General features: G+C 33.1%; 1 protein-coding gene across 1 annotated transcript; it reads left to right on the top strand.

Annotated features, from left to right (window-relative positions):
* The first annotated feature begins 15292 nt into the window (after positions 1 to 15292).
* Positions 15293 to 21269, top strand: LOC123701290. Its single transcript, XM_045648712.1, has one exon. It carries the CDS (start codon positions 15751 to 15753, stop codon positions 20659 to 20661), a length of 4911 nt encoding a protein of 1636 aa, XP_045504668.1. The 5' UTR covers positions 15293 to 15750; the 3' UTR covers positions 20662 to 21269.

Raw genomic sequence — 21269 nt, 5'->3', positions numbered from 1 at the left:
AGTCACCGTGAATACATAAAGCATAGATAAAACTTACGAAAACCCTCACCGAGGCTGAGCGAGATGAATAAATTCAAATCATAAATATTAAAAAAAATACATTACCATTCACCCGCTTTAAACGATACCCAAAACAATGATTAAAACATTATTATCATCTCCGTTGCGCACATTTATAACAAAACATTACCCAAAACATTAAAAAAATATAATCCAAAAAGTAGGTAATTAATACATAACTATCGTTTATTTGTTAATCTATAGTTAAGTGCCCTTAACAAGCGGCGCGTGCGCAGTTTCTCACTCCGTGTGGTTCACACGAGAACCCTTCCGTGTGACTGTGAACCGTAACGGTTTAACGGACAAACAAATAAACAATTGATAACAATATATTGTATGACTTTTGTGTTCAATATAGGAAAAACCTTAACACCTAATTGAGGTATGTAAAACATCGTAAGTATTATCTGTGGCGAAGTATTATTTGGTTCTAAGGCTGGTTGCAGAGCTTGACCGACCATCAGTGCGTACGTCAGTCGCGCTTGTCATATGTATGGAAAATTGGAAATTCATAAAATCGTTCATAGCTAGACCGACCATACGCACTGACGGTAGGTCAAGCTCTGCAACCAGCCTAAGGTGTAGACAACTACTACTTACCTAGGTACTATACCGTTGCATCTTCATGTTATCACTGTATTTTAATAACTTACCTTAATGATTAAAATATTTAGTCTCTTGTTTCTTAACAATTAAAACCTATGACCATATTCAACATGCGTATCTATTAAAAATAAAATAAAATAAACAAGTTTCCTATGACTTTCCGATCAGAAATATCACAGAAAATAAAAGCAATGTTTAAATATTCAGTTACCTACTTTATTAATAAAATACCTACTCTTGTCTAAATAAACATACTTACGTAATATTTTATACATTAAGTATTTACTGATACTCGATAGCGGCGCGTGCGCAAATACTCACCCCATGAATTTCACACGAGAAGGTCCCTTCCGTGAGAATGGGAACGTTTAAAATACAAAGAAGTGATACTTTTTTCTTAAATTTCAGGCGGATTACAAGAATAGAAATATTAGTGATACAAAAGAGGGACTTTTGTGTCTAACTAAGAAATTGAAAGTAAACGTAAAACGTAAAACTATTGATATATATGCGAAGATAAATAAAAATGAATTGCTTATACAACATGGTAGATGTTTTGTTTGAAATGTAAATATATTATTTAAAAAAAATATGACTCTTTAAAATATTTTAAATACCTTAAAAAGCAATAAAATAATACATCAAGTAACAAGCCTAAAAGAAAGACCATCCTATTACACTTTAAAAATTGCATGATTATGATGCATTTCACATTTGTCAACGACAACTTTTTCAACCCTATCTTCTTTATAAATAAATTATTTCAATTAAAAACGCTCACAACACACTATTTTAACATTATAGGTATTTCTAATTATTCAAATACTGCTCTTACAAGTATCTAATCATATTCATGAAAGGACATGAACATCGGCGCGTGCGCAGTTTCTCACCCCATGAATTTCACACGACGTCCCTTCCGTGAGAATGGGAACGTTTTAAACACAAAGAAAAAGTGATACTTTTAGTGGCATTACAAGAAAAGAATCAAAAGTGATACAAAAAAATTAAGGGACTTTTGATGCCACATAAAATAGCGTGAGATTTAGTTACGGATATGTATTCAAACTTAAGTATATTATATGAATAGTTTTCTACGTATACAAAATATATATTATTATTTATTACGTAGATAACTGTGCATAGAAAACTTAAAACTAATTGATTGTTGAACACAGTAGATGCTTTGTGTTATTCTATCTGTACCTAAATATATAAAAGGATGAACACTTTATATTTTTTTTCAAACTTTAAAATCCGTAGGAATTTTTAATACCAAGTACCAACAAAATACTGAAAATAATCAAGTAATATATGATTATGATGATGATGGATTTCACATTTGTCATACTGACACATTTAAAAAAATCCCTTGAAATATCTATTTTGGTTTTCACTAAAAATCTTACAACATCCGATTTCTCATTGTATATTCAAATGCAATTGATTATTCATTGCTCAAATACTACAAGTATCTAAATCATGATACAGGATTACATGAACATCGGCGCGTGCGCAGTTTCTCACCCCATGAATTTCACACGACATCCCTTCCGTGAGAATGGGAACGTTTAAAACACAAAGAAAAAGTGATACTTTTAGTGGCATTACATGAAAAGAACTAAGTGATACAAAAAACTTAAAGGAACTTTTTATATCACATAAAGAGCGTGAGATTTTGTTATTGATAATGTATTCAAAGTAAGTATATATGAATAGTGTTCTACATCCATACTAATATTATAAATGCGAAAGTAACTCTGTCTGTCTGTCTGTTACTCAATCACGCCTTAACTACTGAACCAATTTGCATGAAATTTGTTATAGAGATATTTTGATACCCGAGAAAGGACATAGGATAGGTTTTATCCCGGAAATCCCACGGGAACGGGAACTATGCGGTTTTTTCTTTGACTGCGCGGGCGATGCCGCGGGTGGAAAGCTAGTATTATATAAAGTATACCTATATTATGTAGAAAACAAAGAAAGCTTAAAACTAATAAAGTGAAGTCCCATGTCCCCAAGTGGGCAGATGCATTATACATCTGTTTCACTGATCGATTTTCTTTAGGGACAAATAGGTGATCAGCCTTCTGTGTCCTGCCAGACCGAGACATTTATTTTTCTTCGTCTCCATTGGCAATTGAACCCAGGACCCCTCGGCTCTACGCTCTTGCGTCAACCACTGTACCAAGGAGGCTAATAATTATTGTTAAACATAGTAGATGCTTTGTGTTATTACCTGTTTGTAAATGTTTAAAAGGATGACCACTTCATATTTTTTAAATATAATAAAATCCGGAGGAAATTTTGATACCAATAACATACTGAATTATCAAGTAACATAGTAATAAATGCATTTTATATTTGTCAACGATAATAATATTTATAATCCCTTAAAATATCTACTTTGGTTTTTACTAAAAACCTTACAACATCAGATTTTTCATTGTATATTCAAATGCACTTGATAATTCGTTAGTCAAATATTGCTCTTACAAGTATTTAATTGTATTTATAATACATGAACATCGGCGCGTGCGCAGTTTCTCACACCGCGACCGTGTGGTTCACACGAGGACCCTTCCGTGTAACTGTGAACCGTAACAGTTTATCGGACAAACAAATACAAAAATTTCACTTGATATAAAGAAAAGATTTAAAGTTATTGAATTTTATTCTTACCTACATAAAAAAAATTATTCAAAGAACAGTCTTCGATCCCCAGTGTAAAACTGAAATGACACATATGAAGTAATTCAAAGCAGGTAGCTAAGAGAAGAAAATCGGCTTTATTATTTCAGTACCCACATCTTTAAAATTCACTCTACAAAAAAACAACTGTTTTTAATTGATAAACTGTTTCAATTAAGACAACGTGAACACTGTGAAATAAAAATGCAACTTGCATAGAATTTTGAATTTCCAGAGTAACAAAAAAAATCCTCACGAACAATATTTAAACGTGAACAATTATCGACATTAATTAATCCATGCGTTTTAGCTGCGAAAGATAAATTCACAGTACAATAAAATTGTGAAATAAAAAATAGTTACTTACCATTTTTTCACAATTTTATGGTATAGGTATCCTAATATATATTTAAAATGACAAATACTTAAGGCCGTGTACGCGGTCCGTGCGCTGTTTGGCTCAAATATGTGATTTTTCAAACCAGATTGTCCATCAACCACTTATCTTACAAACATATGAATTACTAATAATTTTAGGAAATTTTATTGTCTATATAGTTAGTTAAGAGTTTTTTTCAATTAATATAGTATTTGTGAATACCATCAAGATAACTGAGCCGATGATTACTTGATTTCACTTTTAGTGTCAATTTCGAAGCTAAAAATATCGGAAATTGCTGACAGATCTAACACACTTTTTTTTTAACTAACTGCAAAAACCCTTATTAAAATAGTTAGTTAAAAGATTTTTTTATTTTGGACTCCTAACTTACGAAATTAAAATCCGAACAATGTGAATTTTTTTAGAAATTATAGTCGACAAAATGATTATTTTCACCAATATATTTGACTTAGTTGAATATAATTTATACATATTGCAATAAAAGAACGTATTACTTATAAGATAAAATTTAAAAAATCAACTATGGTACCTCTATTATTTTTCTACAATTTTTTTTAAAGTACTATAAAACACTGCGCGCGACCCGATTAAAATCAGTCGGCAGCGAGCCTTTTCAGAGAGAGGACATGTTGCTCGGCGCTCTCCTGTGGATCTATGCTGTTCATAGTAAAAGGATAGCGCAAGCCGCGATCTATCGTAATAGATCGCGGAGATTTTGACTTGCGTTAAATTGAATAAGCCCTCTTAATACTCACCATACTACAAACGGATACAAGTATTGTAACAGTAGCGGCGCGTGCGCATGTGTGAATTTCACACGAGAACATCCCTTCAGTTCCGTGTGAATGTGAAATGTAATGTGAGAGACTTTTAACAGAAAATATCTTCGTACTTCTATGCATGAGAATTGGCAAGGGCTGTGAAAAGAAAAATAAAATGAAAGTTAAGTTTTTTTTTTTGTAAATTAAGAATAGATAAAGTGAAGTCCCATGTCCCCTAGTGGGGTAAGGGGCAGATGCATTATACATCTGTTTCACTGATCGATTTTCTTTAGGGACAATTCGTAGGTGATCAGAATTCTGTGTCCTCAGAACAATAGATAAGACATTAAAAAAAAACATGGAACAAAAGTATCTCAATAAAAAAAAATTAAGGACATAGGAACCTTGAATGTAAGTAAAAGCTAAAAATATATTCATAATAAAAACTATATTCCTGTAATAAAGAAAGAAATACACTAATCAATTCATAAACCGAGTTATTATCATTACTGTAACGTTTAAAACATACACACAATTAAAAAGCAAGGAACCTAACTGGTATACCTAAAGTTGGAAATTTTGAAAAAACTTCATTTTGGCGGCAAGAGATGAAACATGTGCCAATCGATAGTACATCAAAATACAAATAGGAAATACTCTTTGGTAAAATGTCGTAATTGATACGGTTTCGGAATAAATAAGGGTTAAAAAAAAATATTTTTTTTTCAGTTTTTTGAATTATTTGTTACTTCTTACACTTAAAGGTTAAAACAAAGCATATAAAACTTCTAATTTGTAAATAAAGGGTTTTAAAATGTTGCATTACTATCTAAACCAAAGTAATAAACCAACTTTGGGCTAGGGGTAGGGATACGCACGTGCGGTGCGTCACTTATTACAAATTAGAAGTTGTATATGCTTTGTCTTAACGTTTAAGTGTAAGAAGTAACAAATAATTCAAAAAACTAAAAAGAAAATTTTTTTTTTAAACTCTTATTTATTCCGAAACCGTATCAATTACGACATTTTACCAAAGAGTATTTCCTATTTGTATTTTGATGTACTATCGATTGGCACATGTTTCATCTCTTGCCGCCAAAATGACTTTTTTTTTTATCGCAAATTGGTAGGTATACCAGGCTTCATACTAAAATGTCCCATGCTCTTTAAATATCCATTTAAAAAGATCAATCCCCAAGTACCTGTCGGCGCGTGCGCATCTCACCCTGCGTTTCACACGACCCTTCCGTGTGAAACCGTAACGGATAAGTTTTAACGACTAAATTCTGAGTGTGGGAATCTATGCATTTTTATAAGAAGTTTTTTTAATGTACCTTAAAAACATTTTTGTATTGAATTTCGATCTCTTCGGAGTGACGCGTTATTTTTGTTAAATTGTATATTTAGCCCAATAGTTTGTAAATTGTAAATATGCATAATAAGAACTAAATAAATAATTATAGTCTTAAAAAACTTTTTATTGATCTTTACCATGATAGATACCAGTAATAACTATAGGTACTAGCCTTTACTATCTAAATAACATATTTTTAAATCTACCCATATAAAAATCGTGTACGTAACACAAAAGCTTAACCACTTAAAACATAACCTTTAACCCCACTAACAAGCCAATAAAAATGATCACTATCAATAACTTTAAGTGGTTCTTACAAGACCTATAATAGGGTGTCCAATCGGCGCGTGCGCATATTCCCACCCTTGGCCTTTCACACGGAAGGGTCCCGTGTGAACCGCAACGGAATCCGTGGTAAAAAATTAAGGATTTCTGTTTTTTTTTTATGACGTGGGAATAAAATTTTAATGTGAATTTGGACGTATCCGTTACATAAATTTTAACTGAATTATGCGTAGAGTATCAAGACTAAATATAGGCAATTTATAAAAATATACAAATTAGTGATTACTTACTTATTCAAAATTAAAATCCGTTTTAAAAATGTAACCGAATAAAAAAACAATACCGTACGTAAAATGTTCTTTCCTTCCAACAAAATCTAGCACGCACGGGCTTAATACTAAGTGCTTAGTGTTAGGCACCGACTTCAAACCTATTTAATAAATAGCACATCTAAATAATATGTAGTAATTAATAATATCAAATCTTTTTTATTTTTTACTTTTCCGTTTTTGAAGTCGGTTGTTTTTCACGCAGTTAATTTTATTTAATACTTTTTAGTGTAATTTTCAACACGAATCAAACGAGCCCAAACTCGATAAAGTTGAGTCAATATATTACTGAGTTCCTATGGCCACCTTCCGATTCCATCATCAAATCAGCTCTATGTCATGATAATGTTTCATCGCTATCCAATTTACACACTTATACAAAATTTCAGCTCAATCGGTTACCGGGAAGTGAATCAAAGTTACTTGCTACATTCCAATTAAGTCATCGAGTACAGACAAAAATGCTCATAAAATAAAAACTACTGGGCCTAGCCGAATAAAATTTTTATGGGACCAATTCGACACCATCCTGCATCGAACAAAAAAAGAATCACGTAAATCGGTTCAGAAACCTCGGAGTAATCGGTGTACATACATAAAAAAAAAAAAAAAAAAAAATATACCGGCCGAATTGATAACCTCCTCCTTTTTTTTGCAGGTGGATTAAAAAATATCCTACCCTTACACCCGCAAGTCCGCAACTGAAAGCGAGATACTACTATACAGTAATCCAAAATTAATAATGCGCATGCAAATCTTCGCTAATTATCGTAATTCCAGAAACACCCGAATCACCCCGAATCATTGAATCGTAAGTGCCCTAAACAATGCACTTGCATCTTGCACCTTGTTGGGAAGAAATAGGAGTCAATTCAGAGTCATACACAATTGAAAACAATTCGGGCGATAGGTGACGGTAGCCTGTCAGTCAATAAATTAAAAAATCCGTCAGTCGTCTTTATTTATTGGTGGTGACCGCACGTATTATCTCTGTATGGAATTATATAGAGCTGCTGTTACATACCCTTCTTAGTTTTGTTTCAAAGTTGAATTTTCCGGTAAAATTATTATTTACACAGGTAGCAGATAGCAGTGGGGAAAGTGAAAATTAATAAGAGCATAATGAAAGTTCTGATCATTCTACGATATCAGAAATAGAGATAATCCCTGATTCTGTAAATCCTTTGGACTGAGGTTTTAATGATTAGATTTGACAATTTAAATGTAAACCATTAAAATATTTTTTTTTTAAATATTACATTGAATTATCGAAACAAATTTCGTTACTTATCTCTTTTACCATAAAATCATTATAAAACTCATAATTCTAATAAACTATGCATGAAGAAAATACATTTAACCACTCTATATACTTATCATCTTCGGAGGCTCGCGGAATATGACAGTTGCCGAACAGTGACGAATTTTTCTATGCGCATTATTAGTTTGGGATTACTGTACTTAGATCTGACAAACGAGGAAATGAAAATAAAAAATTAACTGCGTTAAAAACAACCGACTTCAAAAACGGAAAAGTAAAAAATAAAAAAGATTTGATATTATTAATTACTACATATTATTTAGATGTGCTATTTATTAAATAGGTTTGATGTCGGTGCACGGGCTTAATACTAAGTGCTTAGTGTTAGGCACCGACTTCAAACCTATTTAATAAATAGCACATCTAAATAATATGTAGTAATTAATAATATCAAATCTTTTTTATTTTTTACTTTTCCGTTTTTGAAGTCGGTTGTTTTTCACGCAGTTAATTTTATTTAATACTTTTTAGTGTAATTTTCAACACGAATCAAACGAGCCCAAACTCGATAAAGTTGAGTCAATATATTACTGAGTTCCTATGGCCACCTTCCGATTCCATCATCAAATCAGCTCTATGTCATGATAATGTTTCATCGCTATCCAATTTACACACTTATACAAAATTTCAGCTCAATCGGTTACCGGGAAGTGAATCAAAGTTACTTGCTACATTCCAATTAAGTCATCGAGTACAGACAAAAATGCTCATAAAATAAAAACTACTGGGCCTAGCCGAATAAAATTTTTATGGGACCAATTCGACACCATCCTGCATCGAACAAAAAAAGAATCACGTAAATCGGTTCAGAAACCTCGGAGTAATCGGTGTACATACATAAAAAAAAAAAAAAAAAAAAAATATACCGGCCGAATTGATAACCTCCTCCTTTTTTTTGAAGTCGGTTAAAAATATGATAATAGTCAATTGTAATAAATTATTGCATGATAAAACTATTATGGTAAAATTATTGATTAACACAAAGAAAGAAGGTTAGTTTTATTTTCTTTATTTAAGGCAATTTTTAAAATAGTAAAAATGCATAATATAGATAGATGTATTTTTGTACCCAACTGAGTACACCCAGCCTTGATTGGATTCCTTGCGGCTGCGATATCGTTGATTAGCTATCTATAGGTTCACCAAGTAATTACAAAGCTAATTAAATAAGCCTACAAATTAATATAGACATAATTCGCAATCAATATCTATTATTATCTGTCAAAGTTAGTATAATGAAATATAATTGGTCGAGGTTGTCTCCTTCTTACAATCTACTCACTTCTTTTAATGCAATATTTTTATGATAGTTCTATTAAGAATTATTGCTGTTTCTAAACAAAATAAAGTTTTTACTAAAAATCATTTTATGATAAGCTTGTACCCATTTATTACTATAATGTTTAATGTATATCTTCTGGTATAATTAACATAAAAGTAATTGAACGTATATTTCGGTTTGAGTTTAATTTTTCAACGTATTTTTGACATTATTATATATGTAGTTATAAATAAATAATAAGCAATCATTTAGGTATACTTATAATACTTATTTATTACTTACTTAAGTGAGAGGATTTTAATATAAAAATAACTGAAAAGTAAAAAATAAAAAAGATTTGATATTATTAATTACTACATATTATTTAGATGTGCTATTTATTAAATAGGTTTGATGTCGGTGCACGGGCTTAATACTAAGTGCTTAGTGTTAGGCACCGACATCAAACCTTTTTAGTAAATAGCACATAAAAATAATATGTAGTAATTAATAATATCAAATCTTTTTTATTTCTTACTTTTCCGTTTTTGAAGTCGGTTGTTTTTAACGCAGTTATTTTTATTTAATACTTTTTAGTGTATTTTTCAACACGAATCAAACGAGCCCAAACTCGATAAAGTTGAGTCAATATATTACTGAGTTCCTATGGCCACCTTCCGATTCCATCATCAGATCAGCTCCATGTCATGATAATGTTTCATCGCTATCCAATTTACATTCGTATACAAAATTTCAGCTCAATCGGTTACCGGGAAGTGAATCAAAGTTACTTGCTACATTGAAATTAAGTCATCGAGTACAGACAAAAATGCTCATAAAATAAAAACTACTAGGCCTAGCCGAATAAAATTTTTATGGGACCAATTCGACACCATCCCGCATCGAACAAAAAAAGAATCACGTAAATCGGTTCAGAAACCTCGGAGTAATCGGTGTACATACATAAAAAAAAAAAAAAAAAAAAAAAATATACCGGCCGAATTGATAACCTCCTCCTTTTTTTTGAAGTCGGTTAAAAAAAATCGTTCCTACGAAATTTTCTACTATGAATGTAAATCTTTATTTAATTACTAGCGGTCCGCCCCGGCTTCGCCCGTGGTACATGTTTACGTTTTCCCTACATAAGATCCATCCTCGTACTTCAAGAAATATAATAAAAAAAGAATTATCGAAATCGGTTCAGCCGTTCTCGAGTTATGCGCTTACCAACACATTTTGCTATTCATTTTTATATATAAGATTTTTTTGGCATAACTATTAAAAGTAACAACACCCAAAACTGTCGGTTTTACGCTTTGCGGTAATCATTGTTATTAGTTTTGTGTGGTTTCTGAACGAAACTTAAATTTCACACGATACGGTCCCGCACGTGGCATTCGAATATTTGTGGGATTCCTGCGGCATTCATTAATATCTACAGGATAGAGGTTAATAATTATTATATTCAACTAGCTGCGCTCCGCGGTTTCACTCGCGTGGCTCCGCTCCTGTTGGTCTTAGCAGTTAGCGTGATGATGTATATAGCCTTCCTCGATGAATATAGGCTATCTAACACAGAAAGAATTTTTCAAATCGGATCTGTAGTTCCTGAGATTGGCGCGTTCAAACAAACAAACAAACTCTTCGGCTTTATAATATTATCACAGTATTACAATATTATTGGTAATACTGTGATATTATAGTATAGATTTAACACTAATTGTAAAGGTAAATGTTTAAATCTAAACAAAAAAGTTATAAATATAACATGATAATTGTTAATACAAAAATAAAATAATAAAGCACTTACCTCATCATAATATTAATTAAAGTTTGAAAAAAACATTTTTTATTTTATTATCATCAATAGGCAGACGTTTGACGACAATCACGGCTGATGGGAAGCGGCGATGGGGTCTACGTTGGACTGTAATATTATGTAGCTATATGCAGTGTATATACTCAGCATTTCAGTTTAATTTTGACCCTGTTTATAGCATTTCCAACCAACTAGAGTCCCTGCTTGTTAACTTATCCCTGAAAAAAAAATCAAGACATACATACATCAAAAATACCTCATTTCCAAAATTATAATTAACCTGAACACTCTTTCTTAAATTCCCAAAAACACAGATCTCAAATCCTAGCTTGTTTTTAGAATTCTTATTACATAAATCAGGTCATCGAGACAGACCTATTTCGGTCGAAGTGGTATAGAGAAATGGATTCCAATCTAGATTCACTTGCACCCTTACCTGTAAAAGTGTTAACATTATTTTGAAGATTACCCAGATTACCCGATAATTCATTCAAAAGGTTTTCCTTTATTTTGCACGACTGTGACAAAGGAAATAAAGGTATTTGGTGCAAAAAAGTAATTAATTATAAAATTTACCGTATATAATAAATTGTTGTTTTTTCTTTTCTTTACATTGTGCGCTACCGGGCACTCGTTACACACACACTGACACACACCTACGCCATTTTTATGAAAAAAACGTATATTTTTTATGAATTATAAAATAACTGCAGTGTTTGATAACATTTGTTCAGCATAGAAACGTTTTTTAATATTTAAGTCTAAAATAGATATCCATTATCAAAATGTAAATTATTTATCTGAAGCTACACTCTTCCATTTGTGTTCATCTTCGCTGAAAAGACTTACTATTATGTTTGTTTACCACGAACTCCGCAACGCCTGAGCCAAACTTTACCTGGTACGATTATAAATACATTACATATTCGTACTAAAGTATATACCTTATTTATTTATTTAGCAACGAACGCCTTCCGCTTTGCGGACAAGTTTGTAACAAACTTCAAGTAACTTATAACATTATAATTTATTATCTGGAGTTATGTGAAAATTGGAAACTTGCTTTGTACATAATAATTATTTAACTCGAACTTAATGGGAGCGTGTGTTATAGGTTTTGTTCTGTTTGGAATTTATTTATGAAGTTAGGAACACCCGCGTATACACCTAAGTTAAGTACTTATATATTTATGGAGGTAGGTTCTATTTCTTTGTTTTTAGATTTTGAATAATGCCGGCCTCTCACGTGCCTGACGCAGGGGCGTATTAGTACAATCTCGGTTGTTCGGCGGTCGGAGCAATTTCAATTGTTTTCTAAATTGCCCCTGCTTGCCTATACACATCACAATAATTATTAAGGGTCCAATTCCAATATTGCCCCTGCTGCAAGTAGGTACGTGAGTAGCCGGTCTAATAAATTGAAAACTTAAAATGCCTGCACAACAAAGGCAACAATAATCTAATTATTTAAACGTTCTCTATTATTTATAGCCATTCAAAGGACTTAATAAATAAAAAATAAGCTCGTATAAAAACAATAAACATGTGGTTATTTACTGAAGTACCTAATATATATGAACGTAAACGTAATAATTTTCTTAACAGTATATAATAATGAACAATAAATCCCTCCACCGCATTAGCTTACCATATTAATAGAAATTTAAGGCTTCTTTCCTTGATTCTGGTAATTAATTAACCAAAACATAAGATACGTTACACTTTAATTAAATTATTTATAATTGGATAATATAATAGAAATAATAACAAGAGGGTAGTAATATAAAATTACTAGGTACCGAACCTTACTGAATGCATTTATTGATTATGTAATGTTTTAATTTGAACCAGTCACTTCGTTCAATCGAATAATATATCAATTTGAATTTTGGATTATAGGTACTTACCCAACAAATTATAGCTCCAAATATTTTAACGACAATAAAATACAAAATTGTTAATTATCAATTAAACTCCAACGTAATATTTCACAAAAGAGAGTAATTAACGAAATAAACGTATCCTAACGCGGCTTTAATCTAAATGAACCCGGCGATAACAAAAATTCACTTTACGACCGAAAATTTCTCACGAAATTGTATTCCCGCGTTCTCATAGGAAATGTTGTCCCACGGGAATCGTGCGTCCTTGGCTGACCTTTGTGGTTCCACAGATAATATTATAATAGTTCACATGATGTGGTGCAAAAAAAAGTTCGAAACAAGCGCGCACCTGTGTCAACTGTCACTTTTGTGGTTATCTTTACTTTTTTTTTTCTTTATGGCCAGGGCTGTCTGGACTTTTACTGCTTTTGTCAAACAGCAGTTTAAGTTGAGATTTAAGAGACGTTAATTTTTTGGATGACTAGAAAGTTTCATCTAATTAAATTATATTAAAATGTGTGTGTTATGAAGTAATTATTATCAAAATTTAATTCAAGGCAAGTTGCAATTTATAAAAGGTTGCAATTTATATAGGTATATTCGAATTTTGAAAACAGTGCACTTTTTAATTTCTTATTTTTTATTCGATGACGATATTATGTTTTAACAAAATACATTAAAAAAACCCTAGCAGAACCATCAGTTTGAAACTATAATATTACCTATCTCACGCAGATTAGAACAAAATATTTCCACCAACCCTAATCTGTGTACCGTAAAACGGGGTGAATAGAATTCACGGGGTGAATAGAAATATTCTTGGGAAAAAGTATAAAAGCCTGTTATTTGAAAACTACTTCAAAAATCGCAATAGTGTTTTTAGTTTTTACAATAGCAACATTTTTTTGTTGGAATGACAACATTTGAATAGTATTAAGTTAGCAATTTATGTCAAAAAAGTGAGTTCAAAGTACAACGGTTGTATGTATGTCTTTTGTGCTCTTATTAACTTCTCTCTATTTAAATTGTGTTTTTGATTGTGAAATAACTTTATTCAACGGTGAAGTCTATCCAGAATAAATTGAAAAGGTAAGTTTTACTGATTAGTTTGATTTTTATTGGTAAATTAGTAAAATAATTGCACCCATAAATATTTCTCGATTAAGAGGTGAATAGAGACGACTGAGGGGTGAATAGAAACGCCATATGAGGTGAATAGAAACGGGAAAGGGGTAAATAGGAACGAGAAAGAGTTTAATAGAAACGCGAAAGGGGTTTTTAGAAACGCTTTTGATAGGGTTGGCACTTTATGCAGGTTGTTGAGTTTTAACTTTATTACCTACCTACATTTTTAAAAAGTTGATTTTTTTATATTTAATAATTAATTTTGTGTACGCAGGTATAGTTGCGAGCAATATGACTTCAACTTAATACAACAGGCTGTTAATGAATATTCTGCGAGTAATTGTTGAATATTCTGCGAGAAATATAATATACACAGATCTGTTTTATACAGACACTGCACAAGAAATATGAAAAGTCAAGAAGGTCAAATTGTTTTATCCAAAGAAACTGAAGAAGAATTTATTAAATAGGTATATAAATATATGTGCTGACTGGGGCTATCATTTGGAGGATTATTATATAATACTATATTTTTAATATTAATAAAAAGGTTTTCTAATAAATTTTGTACACTCTTTTATTTCATTATCTCTGTGACGTCACTACCACAATATAAAATATTTTGACAACCCTATCATTTTTCTCTATTAACCCCATATGTCGTATCTATTGACCCCATATTCCGGGAAAATAGAAATTGACCAGGTTTTTGTCTTTTTCTCATAAGTAGATAATAATTTGCCATTAAAATTGTAATTATCTTGTAAAATAGCAAAGGACTCCCACAATGAAAGCAGCTTTATTACCCGAAACTTACAATTTATATTTTTAAAGTCGGTTTGAAAGTCTAGATTGTTTCTATTAGCCCCGTTTTACGGTATGTAAAATTCAACACATTTTTTACCACAATAAAGGCGCTTACATACGACAAAATATTTGAACCGCATTTAATCCACGCGTAATGACGCAACACCGCACGCGTCATTATGGCATATGGAATTCCCGCCAAAATTCATTCCCACAAGAAAATATTTCACTGTGAGAACTTATTACGGGAAAAATTATTTATTCAAATTCACCTCTAAGCCTCTGGTGTTAGAGTGTATGTTGGGATTATTATGATGTTCAACAACTATGAAGTGAGCGTCGTTCAGCGGTGTGGCGGCAACACCGGTGGCACCGGCGGCAACTTCACGTTAATGTGAAACAAATTTGCTTAATCATGTAACCTAACGTCATTCCTTTTGTAATCTTGTAACGGCACACACAATGTAATCGTTTTAATTAAACCTAATATTTTTCACTGCAAGTCAGTATTGTTTCATTTTTATCACATCAAATAAAAGGAAGAATCAACAATCAACCGCATAATATCAAACATGAAAACATTATGTTCAACAACTATGAAGTGAGCGTCGTTCAGCGGTGTGGCGGCAACACCGGTGGCACCGGCGGCAACTTCACGTTAATGTGAAACAAATTTGCTTAATCATGTAACCTAACGTCATTCCTTTTGTAATCTTGTAACGGCACACACAATGTAATCGTTTTAATTAAACCTAATATTTTTCACTGCAAGTCAGTATTGTTTCATTTTTATCACATCAAATAAAAGGAAGAATCAACAATCAACCGCATAATATCAAACATGGTCCATTCGGAGCCGAATCATTAATTGAAGTCATCATCATCATCACATGCACATGGCGATTGGCGAGTCGCAAAAGGATTCTGCAGGATTGCCGTCGAGTCGCATCCGTTATTCGTGCACGTGTTGTGCAGCGCGGCGCTGTGCTGATGCTTACCGGGAATTTGTAAGTACTCTTGTTTCCTATAATCTGCTAAAATGAGTGACTGTGAAGATACAATCGGTGGTAATTCTAAATCTCCTCGTTTAGGTATTTGTAAAAGTATAAATATGCAGCTCGCTGACTTAAAGAGACAGCGTGGCACGTTAAAAGGCAGGCTAACATTGTTTGAAAGATATATTTCAAAATTAGACAAATCAGAATTAAATTCCAATAGCAAAACTGAATTAGAATTACGAATAGAGTCAGCTTGTACACTTTTTCAAAGTTACAATGAAATTCAGAGTAAAATTGAACAATTAGTTGAAGATTCTGATATAGCAGCTCAATTAGAATACCGTGAATTGTTTGAACAGCAGTATTTTTCTATTATGGCTAACGCGAAGTGCTTAGTGAATCCTAACAGTAGTGAAAAAACACAATCTATTTGTCATCAGGTTTGTAATAATTCTATGTCTATTAAATTGCCAGTAATAAAGCTACCTGTCTTTGAGGGTGCTTATGATCAGTGGTTGGAGTATAGGAATTCATATCTCACTATGATACACAGTCGTGATGATCTTAATGATATACAGAAATTTCATTATTTAAAATCTTCCCTCAGTGGTTCTGCTTCTCATGTTATTAGTGCATTAGAGTTCACGGCTGAAAACTACTCACACGCATGGGATTTATTAGAAAATAGGTTTCATAATAATCGATTATTAGTACAAAATCATGTCAAGGCACTCTTTAATGTTCAGGCACTACAAAGCGAATCGTTTGTTCACATTAGAAGGTTGATAGATTCAACATTACGTAATTTACGTGCATTAAAATCATTAAACGAACCGACCGATTCATGGGACACTTTGGTTGTCTATTTAATTGTGTCCAAGCTCGATCAGTCCACAGAGCGTGAGTGGGAGACGCATAAAGGTACCTTATTGTCAAAAAATGAATCAAGAAACATTAAATTAGGCGATCTATTAGAGTTTCTTGGAAACCGAGCTGATATGTTAGAAATGATAAAAACGAACAATGTGCGCGGTGTTTTATATAATAAACATAACAATAATAATTATATTAACTCGAATAACAACCAGAAATATTTTAGTAAGCCTAAAACCTTGTCGCAACCTCTCACACATACACATGTAGTTAATTCATCTCGTAACAAACCTAAATCCGATATCAATATAAAAGAACGTGTTTGTGTTGATTGCGGCGGTGAACATTATTTGTATTCATGTCCGAAATTCTTAAACAGGTCCGTGCAGGAGAGACATGTTCTTGTAAAAAATAAAAACTTTTGTCGTAATTGTATTCGCACTGATAGCCATGTAGCAAACGATTGTTCATATGGTCCATGCAAATTATGCAAAAAGAACCATAATACACTACTTCATAATACTTGTCTTAGTTCTAATGAAGAATTAAGTATTCCCGCGTCTATACCTAGTTCGCATAAATCAGCTGATACGGGAGTGCATTCCGAGCGTATAAATGTACTCACGTGCAATGCCGCTGCCGCTATACAACCCGTGTTGCTTTCGACAGCGCTCATTGACGTTTCTGACTCTAGTGATAATTATCACACAGTTAAGGCGCTCCTTGACAACGGAAGTCAGAATTGTTTTATTACAGAATCGTTGTGTAATCGTTTACAAATACCAATAATACAGTCCACTATACATATTTCAGGTGTTGGGCAAAGCATATCAAAATGTTCTCACACCTGTAAGGTAAATATTCGTTCTAAAGTTAATCGTTTTAATATAAATATTCAATGCTTGGTTCTTCCTCGTATTACATCAAAGTTACCTTCGTTACCAATTAAATCTCAACGCTTCCAAATACCTAAACACATTTCACTCGCGGACCCTACGTTTAGTGTGCCGTCGGATATCGATATCCTTATAGGAGCGGATATATTTTGGGATTTATTAAATAGTGATAAGATTAAGCTTAGTGATGGTCCTTATCTGTACGATTCAAAATTAGGATGGATAATTTCTGGGCCTATTTATAATAGTCACTCGTTTAAGACTGAAAGAGTTCAGTGTAACTTAGTTCAGATTAATACTCAACTGAAAAAATTTTGGGAGTTAGAAGAATTGACTGACTTCTCTTCTCCCATGTCTAAAGATGATCGTTATTGTGAAACGTTATTTAAAGAGACTACGACACGTGACAAACACGGTAGATTCTCTGTTCGCATTCCTCTAAAAGAGTCACCTGAGTTATTAGGTGATTCGTACACTATGGCTAAAAATCGTTTTTTATCTCTCGAAAGAAAGTTGGATCGTTTACCTAATTATAAAACACTTTATAGCGAATTTATTACAGAATATGAAACACTGGGTCATATGACTCTTATTGAAACAGAAAATATTCCAGATTTATTAAGTAAACCACATTATATATTGCCTCATCACGGTGTCTATCGTGAGGATAGTTTAACTACGAAATTACGTGTTGTGTTCGACGCGAGCGCGAATACATCAAACAACAAATCGTTAAATAATATACAGTATACAGGACCTCCATTACAAAATGATATATTCTCAATTTTACTTAGATTTCGTCAATATAAATACGTAGCCTGCGCAGATATTCAAAAAATGTACAGACAGATTTTAATTCAATCGGATCAACGTAATTTACAGCTGATATTGTGGAGGAATAATCGAAACCTACCTTTACAGTTATATATGCTAAATACAGTGACATATGGAACGGCGTCAGCACCGTTTCTCAGCATGCGTTGCTTAAAACAATTAGCTTTAGACTGTAATGATGAATTAGTTGCAAGGACAATTAACGAGGATTTTTTCGTTGACGATTTAATTACGGGGAGTAATGACCTTGAATCGTTAATGGAATTGTGTAATAAAATATCCAAGTTGTTAAAACAGGGTTGTTTTCCGCTGCATAAATGGACATTTAATTGCGACGTATCTCCTGAAATGTATAAAGACCTAAACATTGATGTAAATCATTCATCCAAAACGTTAGGTTTAGGCTGGTGTACAAAAAGGGATGAATTTTATTTTACAACTAAATTTACAAAAAATTACTCGATAGTTACGAAGCGTGTCATATTATCCACCGTTGCACAAATATATGATCCATTAGGTTTATTAACACCCGTAGTAATCACAGCTAAATCATTGTTACAAAAATTGTGGCTACAAAAATTAGATTGGGACGACGAAGTTCCCGAAACCATAGCGATTGCATGGCGTAAGTTTCTGTGTGATTTGCAACATTTGCATAATATTAAAATACCTCGTTGTGTTATTGATGACAATAGTTACAAGGAGCTTCATATATTTACTGACGCTTCTCAAGATGCCTACGGAGCGTGCGCGTACGTTAGGTTGTGTAATAATAACGGTACTTTACCAGTTTCAGTGCATTTATTGTGTGCAAAAAGTAAATTAGCACCGATAAAGATAGTAAGTATTCCGAGACTCGAACTGTGCGGGGCTTTGGTAGGTGCGAGATTATATATTAAAATAAAACAATCCCTACGGTTAAATTTCGATAAAATATATTTTTGGACTGACTCAACTATTGTGCAAGGCTGGTTGAGTATGTCGCCGCATTTACTTAAAACCTTCGTTCAAAATCGCGTCGCACAAATAAATGAATTAACGTGCGATACAATTTGGCGACATGTTAAGGGAACCGATAACCCTGCGGATATTATAACTCGCGGCACGACGTTAGACACGCTGAAGTATGATAGTAATCATAATTGGTGGTGTGGCCCTGCCTTCTTGCGCGATATAAGTAGTAAGTGGCCAGACAATAATAAAATATTTATTTCGCCATATAGTGAGTTGCCTGAAATTAAACATAGCGCTGTTAATTTACATTCTACTCAATTATGTTCAATATTTGATTTTGAACGTTATTCGTCATTTATTCGTTTGCAAAGGGTTTGCGCATATTTATTGCGATTCATTGATAATGTCAGAGTGCCTATTGTCAACGGCATTCGTGTGCGACAAACCGGTTCCTTATCTGTAGATGAGTTACAGCGATCACTTGATACATTAACACGGTTGGCTCAACAAGAATCATTTAGTGAGCAATATTATAGATTAAAAAATAAGTTATCATTAAATAATAGTAAAAATATTAAAAATAAATTGATATATAATAAAATAGCCGGTTTAAATATTTTTCTAGATGAATCAAATATTATTCGTGTCGGTGGTAGGTTATCTAACGCGAATGATTTTGATTATAATAAAAAACATCCCGTATTGCTTAGTGGGAAGCATCGATTTTCAAGATTATTATGTGAATATGAACATAAACGATTGCTTCATGCTGGACCTCAACTTCTAGTATATTCCATGCGTGAAAGGTGGTGGATTTTGAGGGCTCGCGATTTAGCTAAACAAGTTGTTCATAATTGTATCGTATGCAAACGCATGAAAGGCAGGACATTGACCCCTCTTATGGGTAACTTACCTTCGGAAAGATTAGAACAAAATTTTCCTTTTATGAATTGTGGTGTTGACTATGCCGGGCCACTGCTCATATTGGACCGCAAAGGCAGGGGTGCAAAATTAATAAAGTCATACATTTGTTTATTCGTTTGTTTTAGTACAAGGGCTATACATTTAGAACTGGTAGGTAGCTTGAGTACACATGATTATATTTTAGCATTAAATCGGTTCATAGCACGGCGTGGAAAGCCTTATCAAATCTTTTCAGACAATGGAAAAAATTTCGTTGGTGCTGAAAAAGAATTATCAGTAATTTTTAATAATGGTAGTGATATTTCTGATTTTCTTAGTCATAATCAAATTCGTTTAACATTTATACCACCGTACAGTCCTCATTTTGGCGGGTTGTGGGAAGCAGGAGTCAAGTCCTGTAAGCATCATTTGCGGCGGGTGCTGGGCAATGCTAGGTTAACACGTGAAGAGTTTGAAACGCCCATTTCCTGATCGGTCGACCACTAACTGCACCTATCTGCGAAAACCTGACGATGATTAAGCCTACGCGATTGGGACGCTATGACCATGTGGAGCAACTTCGACAACATTTTTGGCAGCGTTGGTCGAAAGAATACATTTCAGAGCTTCAACAGCGAATTAAATGGAAAACCAACAATGAGGACCTCAAACAAGATAGCTTAGTTCTGATCAAGGAGGATAATGTTCCCCCTTTAAAATGGAAACTGGGTCGAGTGACGCACGTCTTACCGGGGACTGATGGGATTTCCCGAGTGGCTGAAATACGGACAGCGCACGGCATCATACGTCGATCTTTTGCAAAAATTTGCCCGTTATACCCCTCATGATCCAGCTTCACTGACGAGTGCTTCATGTTGGAAGCCTTCCCTGAGTTCTTCCAAGGCGGGCGGTATGTTCAACAACTATGAAGTGAGCGTCGTTCAGCGGTGTGGCGGCAACACCGGTGGCACCGGCGGCAACTTCACGTTAATGTGAAACAAATTTGCTTAATCATGTAACCTAACGTCATTCCTTTTGTAATCTTGTAACGGCACACACAATGTAATCGTTTTAATTAAACCTAATATTTTTCACTGCAA

Source organism: Colias croceus, chromosome 21 (genome assembly GCF_905220415.1).
Source record: "Colias croceus chromosome 21, ilColCroc2.1".
In the NCBI taxonomy this organism is placed as follows: domain Eukaryota; kingdom Metazoa; phylum Arthropoda; class Insecta; order Lepidoptera; family Pieridae; genus Colias; species Colias croceus.
Note: the sequence above shows the minus strand (reverse complement) of the source record. Positions and strands in the feature narration are given on the sequence as shown.